The 22,019-nt window shown below is 38.8% G+C and overlaps 1 protein-coding gene across 2 annotated transcripts in view; it reads left to right on the plus strand.

The window, feature by feature from the left end:
• Positions 1-22,019, plus strand: part of VPS41 (VPS41 subunit of HOPS complex) — a 179,829-nt gene that overhangs the window by 71,097 nt on the left and 86,713 nt on the right. For both annotated transcript variants that reach the window (XM_047694499.1, XM_047694500.1), the window contains exons 5-7: positions 8,102-8,176; positions 15,955-16,017; positions 17,737-17,802. In XM_047694499.1, the coding sequence (XP_047550455.1) occupies positions 8,102-8,176; positions 15,955-16,017; positions 17,737-17,802 (204 nt within the window). The remainder of the gene's footprint in view (positions 1-8,101; positions 8,177-15,954; positions 16,018-17,736; positions 17,803-22,019) is intronic.

The raw sequence follows: 22,019 nt of genomic DNA on the forward strand, positions 1-22,019 counted from the left end.
GTTGATGGGTTGTCCGTATGGTTGAATTTAGCTTCTGGGTTGGTTGATATCCATGATCACAGGGGTTAGTCTTTCTGGCATGGCCCACTGAAAGACTGTAAGGTCTTTCACCTTTAACAGACATTCCTATCAGGATAGATTATCTCCCAGAAACCAAGGGTAAAGACCTGACTTCTCTTGGATTAAGTCAGATTCTTTATTTTTTTAAGATTTATTTGAGAGCGAGAGAGAGGGAGAGTGTGCACACACATGAGCAGGGGGAGGACAGAAGGAGAGGGAAAGAATTTCAAGCAGACTTCCGAAGAGTGTAGAGCCTGACTTGGGCTCCATCCCGTGACCCTGAAACCATGACCTGAGCCAAAATCAGGAGTTGGACACCAAATCAGCTGAGGCACCCAGGTGCCCCGAAGTCAGATTCTTTATTATATAATACATTTTTTAAACTTAATATTTTTGTTCTTTTAATTTTCATCATTTATATTTGCTTTTAGAAATTTAAGTAATTTCCGTTTCTTTAGTGTCTTACAAAAGAAACCTGCTGTGGAAGGCATCTTTGTAAAATAATTTTTTTTTAAAGATTTTATTTATTTATTTGACAGAAATCACAAGCAGGCAGAGAGAGGGGGAGAAGCAGGCTCCCTGCTGAGCAGAGAGCCCAATGCGGGGCTCGATCCCAGGACCCCAGGATCATGACCTGAGCCGAAGGCAGAGGCTTTAACCCACTGAGCCACCCAGGCGCCCCAATTTTTTTTCTTTTCTTTTTTTTCTTCTTTTTGGTTATTTTAAAGATTTTATTTATTTATTTATGAGAGAGAGAGAGAGAGAGAGAGAGAGAGCATGAGTTGGGGGGAGGCAGAGGGAGAAGGAGACTCCCTGCTGATCTGGGAGCTCAATGCAGGACCCAATCCCAGGACCCCAGGATCATGACCTGAGCCGAAGGCAGATGCTCAACCAACTGAGCCCTCCAGGCGCCCCTCTTCTTCTTGTGTCAAATAGGCAATACGCATGTCTTTTGAAAGATTTAATTTTTTATCTCAGAGAGAGAGAGCAAGTGAGCACTGGGGGTAGAAGGGGAGAGCGAGAGAGAATCTTAAGCAGACTCCACACTTAGTGCAGAGCCCAAAGCAGGGCCAGTCTCACAGCCCTGCTTAACTGACTGCGCCATCTAGGTGCCCCAGAAAGTACATATTTTAAAGATTTTTGATACGCATTGCCAAATGATCCTTAGGAAAATTTCTCCATATTTGAATTCCCACCAGTAGGGGACAAGGAGTGTCTCTTTGGGGACTTCTTGGCCAAAACTAGATACTTAAACAATCTTTGCCAATTCCATAAGCAAAATATCTTGTTTATTTATATGTTATTTGTTATCACTAAGGTTGACTCCTGTTCTTGTTTACCTATAATTTGTACTATTTCTTTTGGGAGTTGACTGTTTTACTTGGTTTGAGTTACATGAATAAGAAGTCCAGATATTTTCAAAAACTAAAGAAGAATAAGCTGTAAAGTTCTTTGCAATGTATATGACAAGGGATATTTACCCTAATCTTTGACTGATCTCTCATGAATCATTTTTAAAATTATGGACATCCCAATAGCTAAATAGTTTCTTCCTCTAGATTGATTCATGCTTAGAACTTACAGTTTAAGGTTGTTATTTTTACTGACATATTAACTGGATTTTCTCTCCAATTTTATTTGGTGTGACTTATGAAATATAAAATATTTGTACTTTCACATTAAAATAGGGAAAGGAAAGAGGTAGTAAATAAAGATGGGCTAAATACCTCATCTTCTAAATGAGTCAGTGTATGCCATTGCACTGATTAGAGCGAGAGATAATTCAAGTATAATTCCTAAAACATTTTTAAGTAATCACTAATAGAATACAAATAGAATGAACAGCATTTAAAATGTCCCTAGATAGACAAAAGAATTTGAGTAATATAGCAAAAAAGTAATAATGGAATAAGGAAACATAATTCTAAAAAGTATAAAATACTTTACTGTTCACTAAAAGAAAAATATCCTCAGCTTTGATATGAAATAAATATTAAGCATATTGGCAATAAAAATGCAAGAAAAAGTAGAATTTAAAGCAAAAGAGAATTAGCCAGCAGACCACATATTATATTGATTACATTTAGGGGTAAAAGGAAACTTTTTCATACCTTTGATGTGCCCAATTATAGGGCATCTAATATCTAGACCAAAACTTACTTGAAATGCAGGGAGAAATGGGCAAAACTGCAGTTGTAATGGGAAGTTTTTGAGACATGTTTCTATCAGTCTTTGATGAGTGAAGAAGAGAGTAAGTAAGGATATATAGAAACTAGATAATAAAAATAACATTAAAAATATGTGTATTTTGAACCAGAGAATATGTGTTAGTTGGAAATGAATAGCTTAGATTTCAAAGAACAATTTTTAAAAAATATACGAACCACATTTCTGACCACAATTGTAGTTACACTAGAATTTTATTAATAACTAGATAAGTAACCAAATAATGCTGTCACCATTCTTAGAAATAAAACAAAATGTTACTTTTCTCAAAGAGGAAATAATTATTGTATTATACATTATTTTTTGGCCTCTAATTTATGACCAGTTTACATAATAAGGTAAATGCCAGACACTTGATTATTTTATGGTTACTAGATGAGCAGTAACAACTAAAGCACACTATATTAATGTCAGGAAGTTAGAATAAGGTCAATGAAATTGTTCTAAGCCAAAAAGGGAAAGTTAATATACAATAAGAAATTAATAAAATAGAAAACATTAAAAATGAATTTTCATATTTGCAAATATGAAGTGGAAAAAATAATAGTACCTTTTTCCTAGAATTGCCATGAGGAATAAATAGTACATGTATAAAACTCTTAGAGCCTGATGCCCAATAAGCCTATAGGAAATGTTAACTCAGTAGTAGTAGTAGTAATATCATTATTATTATTAAAATATTAAAAGAGGAAAAGGTAACGAAAAAAATTTTCATCTCAAGAATATGAAATGCAGTATTTTCTGGGAAAACCAAAATGACCAGAACAGAATGAGAACATTTGAGTTCCTTGACAGTCATGGAGGAAAAAAATGTGATCCAAGAAATAAGCCACCGTAGGTATTAACCCCAGACGTTTTCATGCGCAAGCTCTTTTTAATTTTAAGTTTTTTAATGTTTATTTTTATTGTGAGGTACAACTTGACAAGGCACATAAAATATTCCGTGAAATATTCCGTGGTCATAATGCAAACCATCATGTAACTAGCGTTCTGTTGAGAATAGACGGTGTGAAATCCCCCTCTGCTCAAAGTCGCCTTAACGGGACCCCACTGCACTGACCTTTATAACTGAAAGTGCTTGGCTTTTCTTTTTCATTTTCTGCCCTCTCTGTGTGCCCCCTCTGCACTGTCATAGAATTTTGTCTAATTTTGTATGTCGTATAAACAGAATCCTGTTATACATACCAGGAAGGAGAAAAGGGTACTTGCAGACATTGCCACTATTGGAATAAAATAAAGTGTAAGACTGCGAAGGGGAAAATCATCAAATTTTATTTGGAGATGTTAAAGAAGGTCTAATAAGTGGAGAAATGGATTAGAAGAGTCAATATTGTAGAGATATTGAAGGAAATGCTTTCAACATTTCACCATTAAGTGAAAATGAGGACTTTTCATCCCACGAGTTTTTACCAGGAATGCAAAGAGTTTTTTTTTTTTTTTTAAACCAGGAATGGTGTTGAGTTTGATAACTTTCTGCAGCTAATGAGGTGATCTTTGAATATTCTTCATTTATTTTCTTAATGCAGAGAATTATATTAGTTCATTTCCCTATATTATACCAACTTAGGATTTCTGGAATAAACTCAGCTTTTCTATATATGCTGACTTTATTAATATTTTCTTTAGGATGTTTCCATTTATGCTCATGACCGAGATTCACTTGTACTTTTTGTTTCTCATAATATCCTGTTGAGCTTTCTTATTTTAAGAGTATGCTGGCTTGCTAAAAAGATTTGGGAAACATATCCTTTCTGTTCTGTTCTCTGGAAGAAATTGTGTGTGATGGGAATTTTTTATTCTTTGAACTGTCTCTCATGAATTTAATATTGTAGTGAGTGAGTTTGACAGTGTAAAAGGTAAATAAGTAAAATACATAGTAAGGTAAGTAGTGGTAAGTGCTGCAGGGGAAATATAAGCCGGTAAAGGAGTCGTGATGTTTGGGTAAATGTTGAAATTGTAGGTCGGTGGCCAGAGAGCATGACTAAGGTGACTACCTGTGAAGATTTGGCGGAAGTGCATCTTGGGCAAACAGGTGCAAAGGCTCTAAGGCAGGAAGACAGCAGGGAGGTCATCGTGGCTGGAGAGAGAGAACAAGGCAGAGTGTAGATGAGGGAAGAAGTTGGCGTGAGGGCTAGAACCAAATTGTTGAGGACTCTCAGCTCATAGTAAGAACTTGGGGTTTGCTTCTGAGATGGGAGACCATTGGCAGATTTTCAAGCAATGACATTGTCTGGTCAATCTGTTAACACTATCTTTCTGCTGATTTTTGGGAAACAGACTTCTGGGAGAATGACAGCAGAAGCAGGGTCCACTAGTTATGAAACTATTAGGCTGATCCAGACAAGAATGATGGTGGCTTGGATGGCAGCTCTAGAGCTGGTGAAAGTGGCCAAAGTCTCGATAAATTTGGTTTACGTGATGATAAGAATTGCTGACAGAAACACAGTAGAGTGTAAAAGAAAAACAGAAGTCAAGAATGTCTCCAAGGTTTTTTGCCCTGAGCAGCCAGAAGAATGTAGTCATCTGTAACTGGGATCAGGGAAACATTAAGAAGGGCTCTTTCATAAGGGAGCATTGGGATCTTGGGTTGGGATATACTTTAGCTGAGATGCCTGGTAGGCATCCAACCACATCTGTAAAATAGGCAGTTCTAAATATTGGTCTGAAAGAGGGAGAGGCCCAGTCTAGAGATAAAAATTTAGGAGTCAGTTCATGGCTTGGAAGAAAATAACCAAAGGAGAAAACACAAATGTTAGAAGAACCTCAAAGGACTGAACCATGAAATATAGAAATCAGGAGATTGGGAGAATCTGACCAAAGACACAGAAAGGGGAGCTGGAAATGTCAAAGAAAAACCAGACAAGTGTGGTATCCTGGAAGCCAAGAAAAGGGGAGAGTTACCAGCAGTGTTATATCTTCCTGTTAGTTAAAGTAAGTTAGGCTTGAACACTGACCACTCTGTTTAGCAACATGAGGGTTATTTCATCTTTAACTTCACACAGAACCATACAAATCCTGAGAAAACCCAAGGAAAGTATGGAGAACTATGGCTTGGTCTTGCCTTTTACCAGACCACAGAACATACTATGTGTATTATAATTAAGTCAATGATGAATTGATACAGCAACGGACAAAGAGACCACAGTTGAAAACCCAGAAGGATATCTGAGGTGAATATTTATTATATGACAAACAGTTCTCTTCAGAAGAAGGATGGATTATTTAGTAAATGGGGCTGCCCCAACAGGATATCCATTTGGGGAAAAAAATGAGTCCCAAAAGTATTAAAGACTTTAACATTAGAAATAAAGCAATAGCCGTCTTCCAATTTAAAAAAAAAAAAAAAAAAAAAAGACCACATACAATGTCCGGGTGAGGTATTGTACCACGACCTCATACCCTAAAAATAAAAAGGAAATTAACAAGAAAATGACAAACATGTCCATAGAAAAATGAGTATGAGCTGTCTGCAAATAAGTATAACTGCTTGAGCAAATTAATTGGCCAACAGACTTAAGAAAAATGCTTATGTTTATTAGTAGTCAGGGAAATAAATCAATGAATATTGATCTTTGGCAGAAAATTAAAGATAAAAAATACTGTTGCTCACAGAGCTGTGAGGGAAAGAGGATTCTCAAACCTTATAGATCTGCTTTTCCCTGTAACATTGCTAATGTGGTGGTACAGATTCTGCTGAGGGAGGAATTCGTTGTAAGGATAAAGAAGGACTGCATTCAGAGGTGGGGCTCGGTTTTGTAGGCCTGGAACAGTCCTGTCCAGTAGAACTTCCTTCAATGGGGAAAATGTTCTGATTCATGTGCTGTCTGATACCAGCTGCTGGTCACATGTGGTGCACTTTGATTTTCTTCAGTTTTTGATTCACATGCAGAGACTACCATGTTAGACAGGACAGGAAAACTCAGCATTGGCAGGCTACGTACCCCTATTAAAATGTAATTTGAGATAAATATGTTATATATTATATATAACCATACACACACACACACACACACACCCCAAATATAACCAAGATACCTTATAACCATAATCTATGCTTATGTCATCTATGTAAATAGTTAAATTACAGTCAGGGGGTTATATTTGCTAGAGTAAATGGGTATTAAAATGTTGTTTGATGAACAAAATGATGAACATTAGGAAACTGGTCCCAGAGGATACTCAGTGAGGAAAGCATTTATCCAAAGAAGACACAGAAGCTGAGCATTCGGGCTTCTCAGCCAGGAGTCCAGATGCTCTGGCCTCACTGCTCTCCCAGTTCAGCTTGTGTTTTGTTTTGCGTATTCCTTGCCATCCATCATCCATCACGCTCCCTGTGCTAGACGCCTGTCCCCTGCTCTCTAGGTTGGATCCCTGGCACTTTCTCTTTTGTGATTCTCATCCCTGGACTTTGGTTTATTCCCCTGTAAAAGGGATCAAATGTCTATCTACAAGGTCCTTTCCTCTTTTAACGTTCTAGAAACTTTAAAATTTTTTTTTACTTATTTGAGAGAGAACATGAGTGGGAGCAGGGGGAGAGGGAGAAGCAGACTCCCTGCTGAGCAGGGAGCCACATTCGAGGCTGGATTCCAGAACCCCAGGACCTGAGCCAAAGGCAAACACTTAAACCAATGAGCCACCGGGGCACCTCAACATTCTAGGAACTTTTAAGGAGATAAGGTTCATTTTCATAGACTGCATTTCAGGAGTGTTGCAATGACCAACATGAGGAAGGGCTCTGGGGCCAGCTGTCTCACCCTGCAATGGAGGAATTTCTCTCAACAGCATCAGTCAGTGGGTGGCCTTCTGAGGTCTGGGGATTTTGGTCTGCCCTAACCTTTGGTTACTAGCTCTGAGATACTTTCCACTGAGAAAGGAACATTCCATTTTGTATTGTTCCATTAATCCTTATCAACAACCAAATTATCTTAAAGTTAGATACTTTAAAAAACTAATTTGCAGACTCATGCCATAACTGATGAAGGCTTTTCTTTCCATGCTTAGTTCTATCATGTTTTGTGTAAAAGAGCAGGAAGCCGCCATTATTTAGGAAGAGAATAAAAGCTTACCATTTTTTAGTGTTGTCATCATTTACCAGTCTTGACTTCTATTGGAAAATCCACCTATTTGAATGTTTTAGTAGGTAAACAGTTGGCTACATAGAAAACTAGAAAGCTGTGAAAAATAATAAAAGTCCTATTGTTTATTTATGCTTGGGAAAATACATTCAAAGTAGAATGCCTGGTTTCAGTCTTGACAGATCTTTAAAATTTGAGATTACTGAAAAGAAGAGGGATAACAAATTAGTGAATATCAACCACACCCTGTACATTTCCCCCCAGAAAGTACTAAGCATAAAGTTTAAATACAAAGTCAATTTAGTGATTTATGAGAGAAGAATGTACCAAACTGGAACAGTCAAAATTTTTCTTTGCCTCATGATTTTTTATTTTGGCGTTTGATATGTTCTTTTAATGGATTTGTTTGGGAAGGAGTTTTAGGAATGGGGAGTAAATAGAAGAGAATACATAAAAAGGCGTATAACCTGTAACAAAAATAACATTTTTGGTGGGACTTGAAGCTCGTGCAATATGTAATTTTGGGAAGTCTTGGGTTTCCAGGTTTATTATGTGTGTGAGAGCAAAGCTGTACTTTACCATTTTCATTTCCAAAAACCAAATATGTCTTACACTCACACATCTAAACTAATAGACGTTTGTCTCACTGAAATATTACAAAGAGCAAAGCATTTGGTTGTTGATGTATATATTTTCCTGAAGTTTTACATGTTTGTTTGTTTGTTTGTTTGTTTGAATAGAGCCCCGTGAAGATAAATCAGATTAGCCTGGATGAGAGTGGAGAGCACATGGGCGTGTGTTCAGAGGATGGCAAGGTATGGCAATGACATGGGCACATGGAAAACACGGTCTGGTTCTGAGACCTGGGATGGTCTCCAACTCCAGGGGCTTGGAAACGCACCCGGCTTACTGTATACCTGCTTTAGGAGAACCTTGATTATTCTTTTTGGGTATTGGACTCGCTTCCGATTGCTCATAATTAAAGTAAAATATATGTCGCACAAATGTGCCTTAGGAAAAGTAATTACAAGAATGTCAATAAAGTAACTAGTATTAAGCTGATTAACAGCTGTGGCAGGGGGACGTGTCACCTTAATCATTACTGCTGTGCCACTTATACTTCAGTGACTAGTCTGCAGTCCCTGCAAGACAAGTAGTTTAATGCCTTTCTGCCATAAATCCACAAAATTGGATTTTGTGGGCATGATTTCTGTGGGCCGGTGGTTTTCATTTTCACACAAGTTATGAATGTTTCTCTTGAATTATAGAATCTTTTGATAAGCAATCATAGTTTATCAGAAGAATAAAGTGTCTTACAATGGCCACATTAAATAAATGTAAAATCAATATATGTACAGTTTTCTTAAAACCTGGCACCCACTTCCTCAACCGAGGACATACATCACTTGCGCGGGTGTATAACTAACAATTATCAGTGCTTCTTGCTGATGTTGAGCTGCGACATTCAGTGGTTGTGGTGATTGATTTTCCACTTATAAGAATGTCTTTTTTGTTTTTCAGTCGATGGAAGTCTTTTCTACTGTTGGTTTGCAATGATAAAATTCTGATACACAGTGTATTTAAGCTACTTTTCTAAAATAACAGTCCGAGAAAAGTGCATTAAGAATCATTACACAATCTTACATACTCCTGACTGAATAGAGCACATTTCCTAATCTGATTTTGTATTTTTACATGATCTAAATTCAATGGGTCATTAAGATGAGTAAATGAAAAACAGTGTGCTCCATGTAAAAGATTTATACCCATTTGATCTATTAGCAAAAGAAAAATGAAGTCCTCTTGACACACAAGAATGCATTTTATATATCTAAGCTTAAAGTTGCCCAAAGGGTCCTTTGAAATGGTAGTTGGAACCCTGTGCTTTCCAAAGATCACTGTCAAATTTTACAGTACTTTCTAAAATCCTGAGGTGGACCAGACTGTCAGGGAGGTGAGGGATGAGCCTGGTACATATGGAAATTGAGAATTATCTTTTAGTATTTATGAATTTGTAAAGGAAGGTCATTTTTATTTATTTGTTTTTGTCCTTAAAGGTAAGGAATTTGTTCTGGGCTGACAGCCAATTTAGTTGAACTAAATTGTTGGAAGAGAATATTCATTTTTCAAATTGGAAAATAATTTTTACTGAAATAACTTCTGAATATTCAGAGCTTTAAATGTTGAATAATTATTATTTGATGTGGCAAAGTGGGATATTTTAATTCTGTCTAGTGTATAATGACCCTCAGATATCACCTGGTATACTTCTTGGCAAATACCTGTTTTCCAATTTAGGCAGATTTTTAACTGCCGTATTTTGGTGTAGACCTGTGATACTTTTTGGTTTTGTTTTTTTTTTTAGATTTTATTTATTCGACAGAGGAAGACACAGGGAGAGAGGGAACACAAGCAGGGGGAGCAGGAGAGGGAGAAGCAAATAGCGGGGGACGGGGGTGGGGGTGGTAATCCCGTAACCCTGGGATCATGACTTGAGCAGAAGGCAGATGCTTAATGACTGAACCACCCAGGCACCCCTTGTGATACATTTTTTAAAACAGTTTTCACATATGTCTTATTAGCATTGATAGAACTGAAAATAAATATTTTGGTGCACATAATTTATGTAAGCTAGCAGTATTGGGAAAATTGAGTAGCTAGTATAGAATGATCTGGCAAAGCGGTCAGTAATGATAAAAACACAAAGATTATTACAAAGATAAACACAAAGAATATTACAAAGATATTTAGATCTAATGCATCTTTAAATGGCTGTTGTGATTTTTCTTTCTTTAGTGTATTAAGACCCCTAGATAATATACATCACCTTCATACATAAGCTAGAAGCAATTTAGTGTAGAGTTCAGGGTGGAGATATTTTCTTTTAAAATTTTGGAGATGTTGCTTCCTTTTGTCTGACCTTTATTTTTGTAAACATGTCTGAGGCTAGCATACTTTTGTTCTTTCACAAAACCTTTTAAAAAAAAATTTTTTTTTTTTTTTGGTCCTACCTTGGAGCTTAGACTAATAATAATAACAACAATAAAACAACAATATACGGCCCTTGTAGTTCAGTTTGCTAAGTTATGTCTTGTTCAGGTCTATTTTCATTAATTTTGTCTGGAACACAGTAAGTCCTTTTGATCCATATACTGAAGTATTGTTTTCATTTCAGGAAAGTTTACTTCAGTTCTGATTTTGATTATTGCTTCAATTCCATTTATTTTCATTTCTTCAAAGAAACCCAATAATACTTAGGCTGGAGGCAGTTCTGGGGCAGAGGCTAAGCACTGGCTCTGTATTCCGCCTGCCTGGGCAGGATTTCCGCTGCTTCCTCCACTGGGCCCTGGGCATGCTAGGGGGCCGCCTGGGAACGTTGCCAGGTGCTGGGTGTATGGTGAGCGCTCTGGGTTTATTTATTTTTTTTTTTTTTAAAGATTTTATTTATTTATTTGACAGAGAGAAATCACAAGTAGGCAGAGAGGCAAGCAGAGAGAGAGGAGGAAGCAGGCTCCCCGCCGAGCGGAAAGCCCGATGTGGGGCTTGAACCCAGGTCCTGGGATCATGACCTGAGCCGAAGGCAGCGGCTTAACCCACTGAGCCACCCAGGCGCCCCGAGCGCTCTGGGTTTATGTCACCTGTTTTTACTGCTAACCATTCACTTCTTAACCCATCGCAAACTGGCGTTTCCCCCTCCTGCATTATTGTAGCTAAACTTTTCAAGGAAAGAGGGTGAATGGATAAGCACCATTAACCCTTCTCCTTTCGAAAGTATGTATATTGTTAGGAAAACCGGTCATACTGCGTGTGTGATGCACACGTGGGCACACACACATGTATGTGCTTTTCTTTCTCATTTTCTCCTCCTCCTTTCTCTGTAGTTAGGGAGTCTCTTGTTTGTTCCCTTTGCTGATTTGCTTTTATCCCAGTCTCCATGTTGCCTCATGGAATAGCATTTTATTCCATCTTGGATGTTTAATTTTCCTGAAGTCTTTCTCTTGCTCCTGGCTCTGTTTTCATATCAGCCAGATATATATTTAATTTAAAAAATTTACAACTTCTTTTCTTTCTTTCTTTTTTTTTTTTTTAAGATTTTATTTATTTATTTGATGGAGGGGGAGCAAGAGAGCACAAGCAGGGGGAGCTGCAGGCAGAGGGAGAGGGAGAAGCAGGCTTCCCACCAAGCAGGGAGCCCGATGTGGGGCTCCATCCTGGGACCCTGGCATCATGACCTGAGCCGAAGGCAGATGCTCAACCGACTGGGGCAGCCAGTGTCCCTTTTGTGTGTTAGAGTGCCACGTACTGTAGTCTAAAGGTTAGGAATGGAATCATGCTGCCACATTTTAGCTGTGTGATGTCAGGTACATTATTCCTATCTCTCTGTGCCTCAGTCTGTTTCCTCCTCTATAAATTGGGGATAATGATGGTGCCTGCCTCATTGATTATTAGAAATAAATGAGTTAATATTTATAAATTGTTTGGAGTAGTAGAGGGACAGAAGAAACATGTAGTAATCGCTAGCGATCATCAGGTCATCTTTTGGCTCCAGACTCACAGACGTCTTTTCTTAGTGAAGTCACTGAACAGTTTTCCAGTTTTCTTTCTTTTTTGGCTACTAGTAAACATTTTAAAAAGCATGCTTTTTTTCCCTCTGAGTCATCGGAATTGTGTTCTGCAATATCGTTTTTACAGACCTGTGTGTGTTTTTTGTTGCTTTTTTATTCGTTCTAGAACAAGAAGAGCTCTTTCTGAATCCGGGTTAGCAAACAGAGTTTGCGTCTGATTGCTCTTGGCCCTGCCTGTTAGCATTTTGGGTGTTGTGGAATCACCTTCTTCTCTCCACGCAAGGGCCCCGGGAAATGAGCTTGATACCCTCTGACCAGAGCTCATTGGTTAAGACAGCTCCCCCAGTGACATGGGAGCCTCTGCTGCTGCTCCTGGATCTCTGACACTCTTCATGGGTGGAGAAAAGGAAATCCAATCTCCTCTGGGAGGGTCTCTTCAGCTCCTACCCCAGATGGAAGGCAGCTTCCATGTTCATTCCTGTTCCTACTCGCCCTGTTTCTGTTGGAAACTGGGGTTTGAGAGAAAGGCCTTTTCAAGGGAAGTACAGCCGGGGAGGTTGTCTGAGCCTCTGGCCACCTCGCTCATGGTTCCTTTCCATCAGATGGGCTACATTGCCCGGTTTTCTGGTTGGCAAATACATAGAACTCCATGCTTACTTGGTGAAGATCTACACCTTCCTTACAGTTCCATGAGGGCAGGTTTTCTTTACTTTAAGCAGTAAAACATATCACATGCCTTCCGTGGTCCTCACATGGCCCTACGGGTCTGGCGTTAATGAGAAATTTGCCAGGACTGCCATAGATTGGCCGTAAGGGCTCCTGCTCTGAATTTTCTCTTTTTCTTCATTAAGTATTTTTGTGACTAGTTGGGGGAGGTTGTTAGAAGATACCATTTTCAAAAAGACCCCCTCTGTTTTAGCCTTTAATTACAGGTTCTTACCTGGGATGAGATCTTCCTTAAAGCCAGAACTCTCTAGGCAGACATTCAGCAGGTTCCTTTCACAGACGAGTATGATATTCGCTGACAAAAATGGCAAAATAAATAAAGAGGGAGGGAGAAGAAATAAATAAAAACTGTTTTGGATTTTATTAGCTATGGTGTTATAACTTACGACCAGCTCGTTTGGCCTGTCACATTAGTGAAATGAACCAAAACAGTGCAGATTTTACAAATCACCCTGGTTGTACCGATCAAGTTTATGAGAGCTGTCTTATGGAAGTTCTAGTGTTTTCCATACTGAAGGAGGAAACAGGAATATTTGAAGAAGAGGTTATTCAGTCAAACGTAGCAGTCGGGTATGAACCCAGAACCAAGAACCTAGTCTGTTCACTTTTCTTTTGATTCCCCCTTATTCTACTATTACATCTCCAATATGGGTTGTTTTTTTTTTTTTTTAATGTGGGTTCATAATTTTTAAAGGGACACTTATCCCTGGTAATTTGTAATTTAATTTCACCATTCAAATCACGGTCCTAATACTTATCTTCTATTTACTGATGCCTCAGTCTTTTTCAGAGGGCTTATACTTCATTTATTTACATCTCATATACTTTTCCCCACCATAAAAATCACATAGCTTTTGTTCTTAAAATCACCTTTACCTTCATGTAGCCAGAAGGAATTTTATCCTTTGGAATGAATGGTCTGCTTCATTTAGTGTCAGCTTTGATCACAGAGTTGCCTAATACAGAGTCTGACATTCACCTTCCCTTTATTTTGGTAAATATTTGAGGTTTTTGATAAAACATTCAAAAATCCTCTATCATTCCCTCATTCCATCATTCCCTTTCCGGTTCCACTTTTCCTACACTTTCTGTAAAAAGATATCTTATTACCATATTTTAAACTGTCTCATATAATGTTAGTGTGTAAGAGAATAGGGGCTTGGAAAACTCTTCTTGCTTCTTACAACCTTGGCCAAGTCCTTTATTTTTCTGCAGGATCACCTGGTTAGTAGGCATAATGGTGTTTGCTATCATACCTACCAGTGTTGCTATAAGGACTGAATGAGGCAGGGCAGGATTTTCAGTGCTAGCTACGTATAATTAAATATTTAAATATTTATAATTAAATTAAGTAAGTGTTAAATAAATTTAATAAATAATTTAAATACATTTTATTTTTTTAAGATTTTATTTATTTATGAGAGAGAGAGAGAGATCATAAGTAGGCAGAGAGGTAGGGTGGGGGAGAAGCAGACTCCCTGCTGTGCAGAGAGCCCAATGCCGGGCTCAATCCCAGGACCCTGAGATCGTGACCTGAGCCGAAGGCAGAGGCTTAACCCACTGAGCCACCCAGGCACCCCAATTTAAATAAATTTTAAATGAATTAAAATACCATTCCATCCCACCAGAACTAGGGTCTGGCCATTAGTATCCAGGGATCACATCAAGAATACCTTCAACAGACCTCCTTGGGGAAAATCATATACCCTCTTTGTTACAGTGTACCATGTGCTGTTTTTGGAACCCAGAAAACATACTTAGTGCAGGATGTAAAAACAGTAGTCACAAAATGGTTGCCCTTACAATTTTATCTCTTCATGAATGAATTTGTCTCCAAAAATTGTATCACAAGTAAATTTTCTTCTTCGAACTCACAAAAATGAACCACTTACAACTTACTAAGATGAAAACAAGAAGAAATCAAAAGTCTGACTAGTTTTATAACTACTTAAAAATTTGAATTTGTAATTAAAACTTTCTCACATAGACCCCACCCTGGATGGCTTCACTAGTGAATTCTTACAAAATTAAGGAAGAGGTAATACCCCTCTTCTAGAGACTAGAAGAGTCTCCCAAGTGCTGGGAAGTAGTTCTAGGTGCCGCTAATAGCTCCAAGTATCTGAGAGCTCCTGGAATCTTAAGCTCTGCTGATGAGAGTGTAAATTGATCAAAACCCCTTTGCAAAATGCTTTGGCTGTTTATTAAATGTGAACAGATGCATAGCCTATGACAACAGTTCCAGTCCTACTTATGTACTCTTCACAAATGTGTATCTTAGTGCCCCAAAAGATTTGTAAAGAGTGTACATAGCAGCATTATTTATAATAGCCCCAATTTGGAAACAACCCAAATGATCAACAAAAGGCAGATACATGAATTAGGGTATATTCATACACTGAAGTACTATACAACAATGACAGAGAACCAGCTACTGCTATACATAAGAGTTTGGGTAAATCTTGTAAGGAAGATGGTGAGTGAAAGAAACCAGTGAAGTAATTCATGTTCCTGTGTATATAAAATTCAGACACCAGCACAGTTCATCTGTGGTGATGGACTTTAGAGTAGTGGCTCATTTGTTAGGTGGACGAAGAATACGAAGAAACACAGAGGTGCTTCTTGGGTTCTAGTTCTTGATCTGGATGGTGTCTGCAGGGATGTGGTTAGGTCATGAAAGTTTATCAAGCTGTAAATTTATGATTCGTACCCTCTGCAATAATGTATATTATTCTGTTTTTAAGTAAACCACTCAGAGATTTGGTATGGTTAAAGTAGTCTGGAACAACTTTAAGGTTGTTAGATGGTAAGTAGAAACTTAAATCTTAATTTATACACTCGCAGTAGATTCAATGTAAGATTATAAATGAAGTGCAGTTCACCTAATCTCTTGCCACATTTATCTGCATGGTTGATTATATATATATGACTCAAAAAAGAAGGACCTTTTTCCTTCAAGGGAAGGAAAAAATAATTCCTTTAGGGGAGCCTATGGGAAGTTCATGAAAGAATATTAATAACCTATTCGTATCTAGTTCGTTTTTAAAAGCTGGCATCCATTTAATAAAACAAATTTGTGGTGAGTAAAGGGAACTCTATCCATGAGATGCTAATAAAACCTTAATTGCAGTGGAGTACTCTCGCCCTGATAGAATTGTTTTCATTGGATAGTTAATAGAGATCACAGGGGCCTTAGATTATTACATATTCTGCTTTTTTTTAATCAATAGTTTGTATTCTTTCTGAATCAGCAGCCTTCTTTGTTGCTGTCAGGGTGAACTGACAGGATCCATTTTACTTCTCAGGTGCAGGTGTTTGGACTGTATTCTGGAGAAGAATTTCATGAGACTTTTGACTGTCCCATTAAAGTAAGTATACAGTAAGTTTTAATTTTTCTAAGGGCTTTCTCAGTGGAGGCAGTAAGGATTACAGCACTTTGAGCCCTACCAGTGTTGCATTAATTTGGTCAGTAAGCATCTCTTCAACACTTACGGAAGCACTAGATACCATTTGATGGCATAAAAGAGCACAGGATGTTTGTTATACGACTGTGCTGTCAGTCTGTCCCCAGGAATCTTTTCTTGTAGTGAGTGAGAGGATATGTACACACAGTCTGCGATTAAAGACTCAAAGAGGTACAATATTAAGGAGTCCAAAGCCGAGAGGAGTTACTTTAGTTGTCTGTGTTAGTGATGGCTTCACAGCGGGAGTGATATTTGGGTGGGCTTTAATAAATGGACAGGGCAGACGGAGAAACTGGCTTTCCATGTGGAAGAACAATGTAATGTAAACGGAGAGGCCAGAAAGTTCAAACTGTGTTCAGGAAGTGGCAAAAAAAAGCCTAGTTTAGATGGCACATAAAACACTGACTCGTCAGGAGAGCTGTACGGGCAGATTGGGGCTGCTTATGTTTTCAGGCTAAGAAATTTAGACTCCATGTGGTAGATAAGGAGAAATTATTGAATGTTTAAGAGCAGAGAAGTGACATAAACTGAGCTACGCTTAAGGAAAATGAATATGGCGACTATATACAGTATAGATTGGAGGGCTGATAGCTGTGCGGCAGGAAGAGCGGTCTTAGATAACAGTTATGGTCAGTAAAGTGACGATGAGAGTTGTTGAAGGGAGAGGTCATCCATTGTTTTCACTTGTTTATTCAAACCCTTATTGATCAACAGGTAAAGGAGAGATAGGATCTGATATGTGTTTTCCAAAGGCATCTCCAGCGTGGAGGGTGATTTAAGCAGGAGAGGGATTGCAGGCCAAAGGCAATTTAGGAGGCTAGTGATGTCCTCGAGGCAGGGCATCACAGGACCTCAGTAACAAGAGCATCAGTAACAAGAGCATTCAAGGGGAAGTCGAAGACGGGAATGTAGAAAGCCGATAGGAGGTCGACTTGACTGCAAGCCATTGTGAAGGGTTGGATGGGGTGAGGGAGGAGGCAGGAGCTGGTTCTTGCTGTGGTGGTGGTACATGGCGATGCCATCAGTTGCAGGAAGGGATGTTTTTGAGTCAGGACGTTGCTAATTAGGTCTTGAGTTCAGATAACTCGTACATCTGGTGAAAATGGTGTGGATGTTTCGGAAACGTGAATGTGGAGCTCCGGATAGAGATTGGCCCTAAAAACACAAAGTTGATAGCCACAGTTGAGTAAGATAAAAACCACTGCCCCACCTGTTCCACTTGGTGCCCTCAAATCATTGGAAGGCATCCGGGACAAGGAGATGGCTGGGTACTTTCTCTGGGTTTCTTCTATGAATCCTACTCAGTTACAAACATTCGTGACATCTTGTTGTCTCGATTGAGCCTAGAGAGGGGATGCCCACTCAGAGAAACCTCACTCAGCCAGAAAGTAGAACTAATTCACTCTCATCTTTTAGCTTTGACCTGGCTTCACAGGATAGATCTTTTCACAAGAGAGCAAAAACTCAGATGTCCTCAGTTGCAGACTATTACCTGAATAGATAACTTCTTCCCTAGCTATCAGGATAATTTTTAGATTATGCTGCCTGTCAAGTATATAGAATTTTCATTCCGTGCTTTAACTGTAACTCCTAAACCAATGATGGGTCCTCATTCCCTTGTAGATCATTGCCGTGCACCCGCATTTCGTGAGATCCAGCTGCAAGCAGTTTGTGACTGGAGGGAAGAAGGTAATTGCTTTGTGTGTGCCATTACATAGTGACTTGGGGTGGATATGGAGGTTCGGTTTGGTTTTTAATTTATCCATAATATTTTTAATGTTTGACTATTCAGAGAAATTTTGAGAAAGACCATGTGGTGAAATTGTAAGACCGTCCTCTTTTGGGGAAGCTGAGACCTCAGTGCTTCTCACCTCATCTGTTTCTTTGGAGTAGATACAGAGCAAGAAAAACAGAGCTGTCACTGGAACTAACATCTAGCGCTTTGAAATGTCCCTTCCACAAACAAAAAAATAGCATTTAAAAATAACAAAAGGGGACGCCTGGGTGGCTCAGTTGGTTGGACGACTGCCTTCGGCTCAGGTCATGATCCTGGAGTCCCGGGATCGAGTCCCGCATCGGGCTCCCAGCTCCACGGGGAGTCTGCTTCTCTCTCTGACCTTCTCCTAGCTCATGCTCTCTCTCACTGTCTCTCTCTCAAATAAATAAATAAAATCTTAAAAAAAAAAATAAAAATAACAAAAGAACAATTAAACACATTTTTAGCTCTCATTGTAGAAGTCTCTTGCAGGCCTTAATAAAGTTTTGGAACAATTACAGCTTTTTTTACTGGCCTATTTCTGGTGTGTTTTCATTATCTTAGTGCTACTTAAAAATTAAGAGAGGAAAGTAATTCTTTTGTACATTTACATGTTTATGTATCGACACAGTAAATTGTAAAATTAAAGAATCTTCCTGCTTATAGGATAAGTCAAGTTAATTCTTTTTTTATTTTTATTAACCAGTGGTATTTTTAAACCATTTTTATAACAAAAATACTGTTAGTGTACTGGAATGTTGAATATTACTTCATATCCAGTTTGGAACTCAGGGAAAATGAGGTGGTCTGTGGTTATTTCTGTAGCAGTGTATGCCTTTTGGAATGGCTACTCGGAGGTTCAGCTACCAAATGGTTTTTGAATGTTTTATGGTAGTTATCTGTTGCTTTCCTTTGGTTTGCTGCCTCATGGACTGATGGGGCAGGAAAGCGTACTGGTCATTACTTCGTATTTCTCAAACACTGGTTTTAGCTCATTGTAATGGGAGCCCATTGCAGCTGCTATAGATCCCGATTCTGTTCCACAGCATGAAGACCACATTCCCCCAGCTCTGATTTCTGGTTGGGAGCCAGGCAGCGTCTTCCTTCCTACAGCCCAGCTTATGGTTATCCTTAAGCTGTAGCCTCATCAGCCTCTCTTAAAAATGTCTGTCGGGGGGCGCCTGGGTGGCTCAGTGGGTTAAGCCTCTGCCTTCGGCTCAGGTCATGGTCTCAGGATCCTGGGATTGAGCCCCGCATCGGGCTCTCTGCTCAGCGGAGAGCCTGCTTCCCTTCCTCTCTCTCTCTGCCTGCCTCTCTGCCTACTTGTGATCTCTGTCTGTCAAATAACTAAATAAAATCTTTAAAAAAAAAAAATGTCTGTGGGATCAGTCACTAGGAATTACAGATTTAATCTAACATTCTCTAGCTTAGATCTGCAGCTGATTCACTCCTGGGGGAAAAAAAAACAAAAATAAAACCAACTATCTCACTTGTTTTTGTTGACCTCAGGAAGGAGTAGCTTTAAAATTCCTCTTACTAAAGTATTTATTCATTAAATGCTTTTCTAGTTAAGGAATTTTAGGTGAGATACAGCATAAATTCACTCTGCTATAATTTAAATCCCTGCATTTTTACTTAAGACTGTGTGGAGATGAAGATTGCTGAGTGGTTTTTGTATGTTTGTGTTTTTAAGTGGCTTAAAAAAAATAAACTTTACTATCTCAGTTTAGAAATTATGGAGTGGTTTACTTCTGTAGCACTGCCTCAGAGTTTCTCCCTAGGCCCAGCCTACATTTTGGCTGGGGCTGTGGTTATCTCAAAGCTTGACTGGGGCTGGAGAATCTGCTTCAGTTGCCTTCTTTTTTTTTTTTTTTTTAACTTTATATTGGAGAACACAAGCAGGGGGAGCAGCAGAGGGAGAGGGAGAAGCAGACTCCTCGCTAGGCAGGGAGCCGGACACTCCTGACCTGAGTCAAAGGCAGATGCTTAACCGACTGAGCCACCCAGGCACCCTCAGATGCCTTCTTAATAATAATCCCTCATATACTTAAGATTGATAAATCACTCTGGTTTAAGTATTTTCCTAGTGTAGGATGCCAGTTCTGTGTTCCAGTTTCCAATTTTAGGAGTTAGAAATTTTACAGTTATCCCCTCTTTCTTGAAGGTATTGTGTGAAGAACATGGAAATAATATGACTGGTGATGTCCAAGTGGTAGGACTCAGACTCTGAAGGTGGAATTTTTCCATGTTAATTTGAGTTCTTAGTGACCTGGTTATTCTTGAAGTTTAGTAATAGCTGTTGTACTGTGGGGCTACCTGGAACCTCATCAAGTTTGCCATAGTAGTATTACTACATGGATGTCTTGTCCACCTGCAGGATGCCTGGGTGAACTGTGTCAATTACGTATTCTTCATCCTTCGACTTAGCATTTGATATCATATATAGACATCTGTAGGAAGGAGAGTGTGGATGTGGCTGTTTGGGCCAGAGCTCATTGAGTAGGTTCATGAGCATTGCGTAGACAATCAAGTAGTCCAAGTGTGAGTGAGCGAATATGGGAAGGATTGGAATTTATATAAAGATGAACATTGTGATAGGCGGTATAATAAGTAGAAGTACCAAATACTGAACGGACGAGAACATCAGGGCTTTGGTTCATCTCTTTGATTATCATTGACTACTTAACAGTTTGTTCTATGTTCATTGTTTTATGAGAGAGCATTGTGATTTCTCCTTTTTTTCCTATTCAGTTCTTCAGAAATGCATCTGTAGACATTTCTTTTCAAGTACAAAAAGATATTTAATTATGTGTATATAAGATGAAAGTAAAATAAAAACAATTCAGGTCCTCTGGTGAAAGACTCTTAAAAAGTGATACTAAGTTAGAATTTCTGGATTAAAATAATTTCAAAAAACACACTAAAGGTCTAATGCATTATATAAAGGGCTCAGTATATTGGGATTGATAAAAGCGTTTATGTGTGATATTTTGATGTGAAGTATCATGATTACATGTCATTGTAAGTGATATAAAATCATTTTTAAGATTTTTTTATTTACAATTTTTTAAGATTTTTAATAGCTTTATTGATACATAATTTGCATATCATAAAGTTACCAGTTTAAAGTGTACAATTCAATTGTCAGTTGTTTCCAGAGTGGCTGCACTAGTTTACATTCTCATTAGCAGTATATGGAAATTTCAGTTTCTCCATATTCTCACAAGATTCATTTTTTTAAAGATTTTATTTGTTTGGTGGGGGGAGAGAGAGAGCAAGCAGGAGGGGGAGGGGCAGAGGGAGAAGCAGACTCCCCCTGCTGCACAGGGAGCCTGATGTGGGGCTCAGTCCCAGGACCCTGGGTTCATGACCATGACCTTTGTAGATGCTTAACCAACTGACCTACCCAGTCACCCCACCAACATTTTTTTTTTTTTTTAGATTTTATTTGTTTATTTGACAGAGAGAGATCACAGGTAGGCAGAGAGGCAGGCAGAGAGAGAGGAGGAAGCAGGCTTCCTGCCGAGCAGAGAGCCCGATGCGGGGCTCGATCCCAGGACCCTGGGATCATGACCTGAGCCGAAGGCAGAGGCTTCAACCCACTGAGCCACCCAGGCGCCCCCACCAACATTTTTATCTGTCTTTTTGATTATGCCATGTGGGTGTGAAGTAGTATCTCATTGTTTTGATTCTAATGATTAATGATGTTGAACATCTTTTCATGTGATTCTTGGCCATTTGTCTATCTTCTTTGGATAAATGTCTCTTTGGATTCTTTGCTCATTTTTTTTTTAAGATTTTTTATTTATTTATTTGACAGACAAAGATCACAAGCAGGCAGAGAGGCAGGCAGAGAGAGAGAGAGAGAGGAGGAAGCAGGCTCCCTGCTGAGCAGAGATCCCGATGTGGGACTCGATCCCAGGATCCTGGGATCATGACCTGAGCCGAAGGCAGAGGCTTTAACCCACTGAGCCACCCAGGTGCCCCACTTTGCTCATTTTTTGATTGGGCTATTTGCCTTTGTATTACACACTTATGAAAAATTGTTTAGATATTGTGTATACATGTCCCTTGTCAATATATGATTTGCAAATATTTTCTCCCAGTCTATGACCTGTCTTCTCAATTTACTGATGGTATCCTGTGAGGT

This window comes from Lutra lutra, chromosome 11 (genome assembly GCF_902655055.1).
Source record: "Lutra lutra chromosome 11, mLutLut1.2, whole genome shotgun sequence".
In the NCBI taxonomy this organism is placed as follows: Eukaryota; Metazoa; Chordata; class Mammalia; order Carnivora; family Mustelidae; genus Lutra; species Lutra lutra.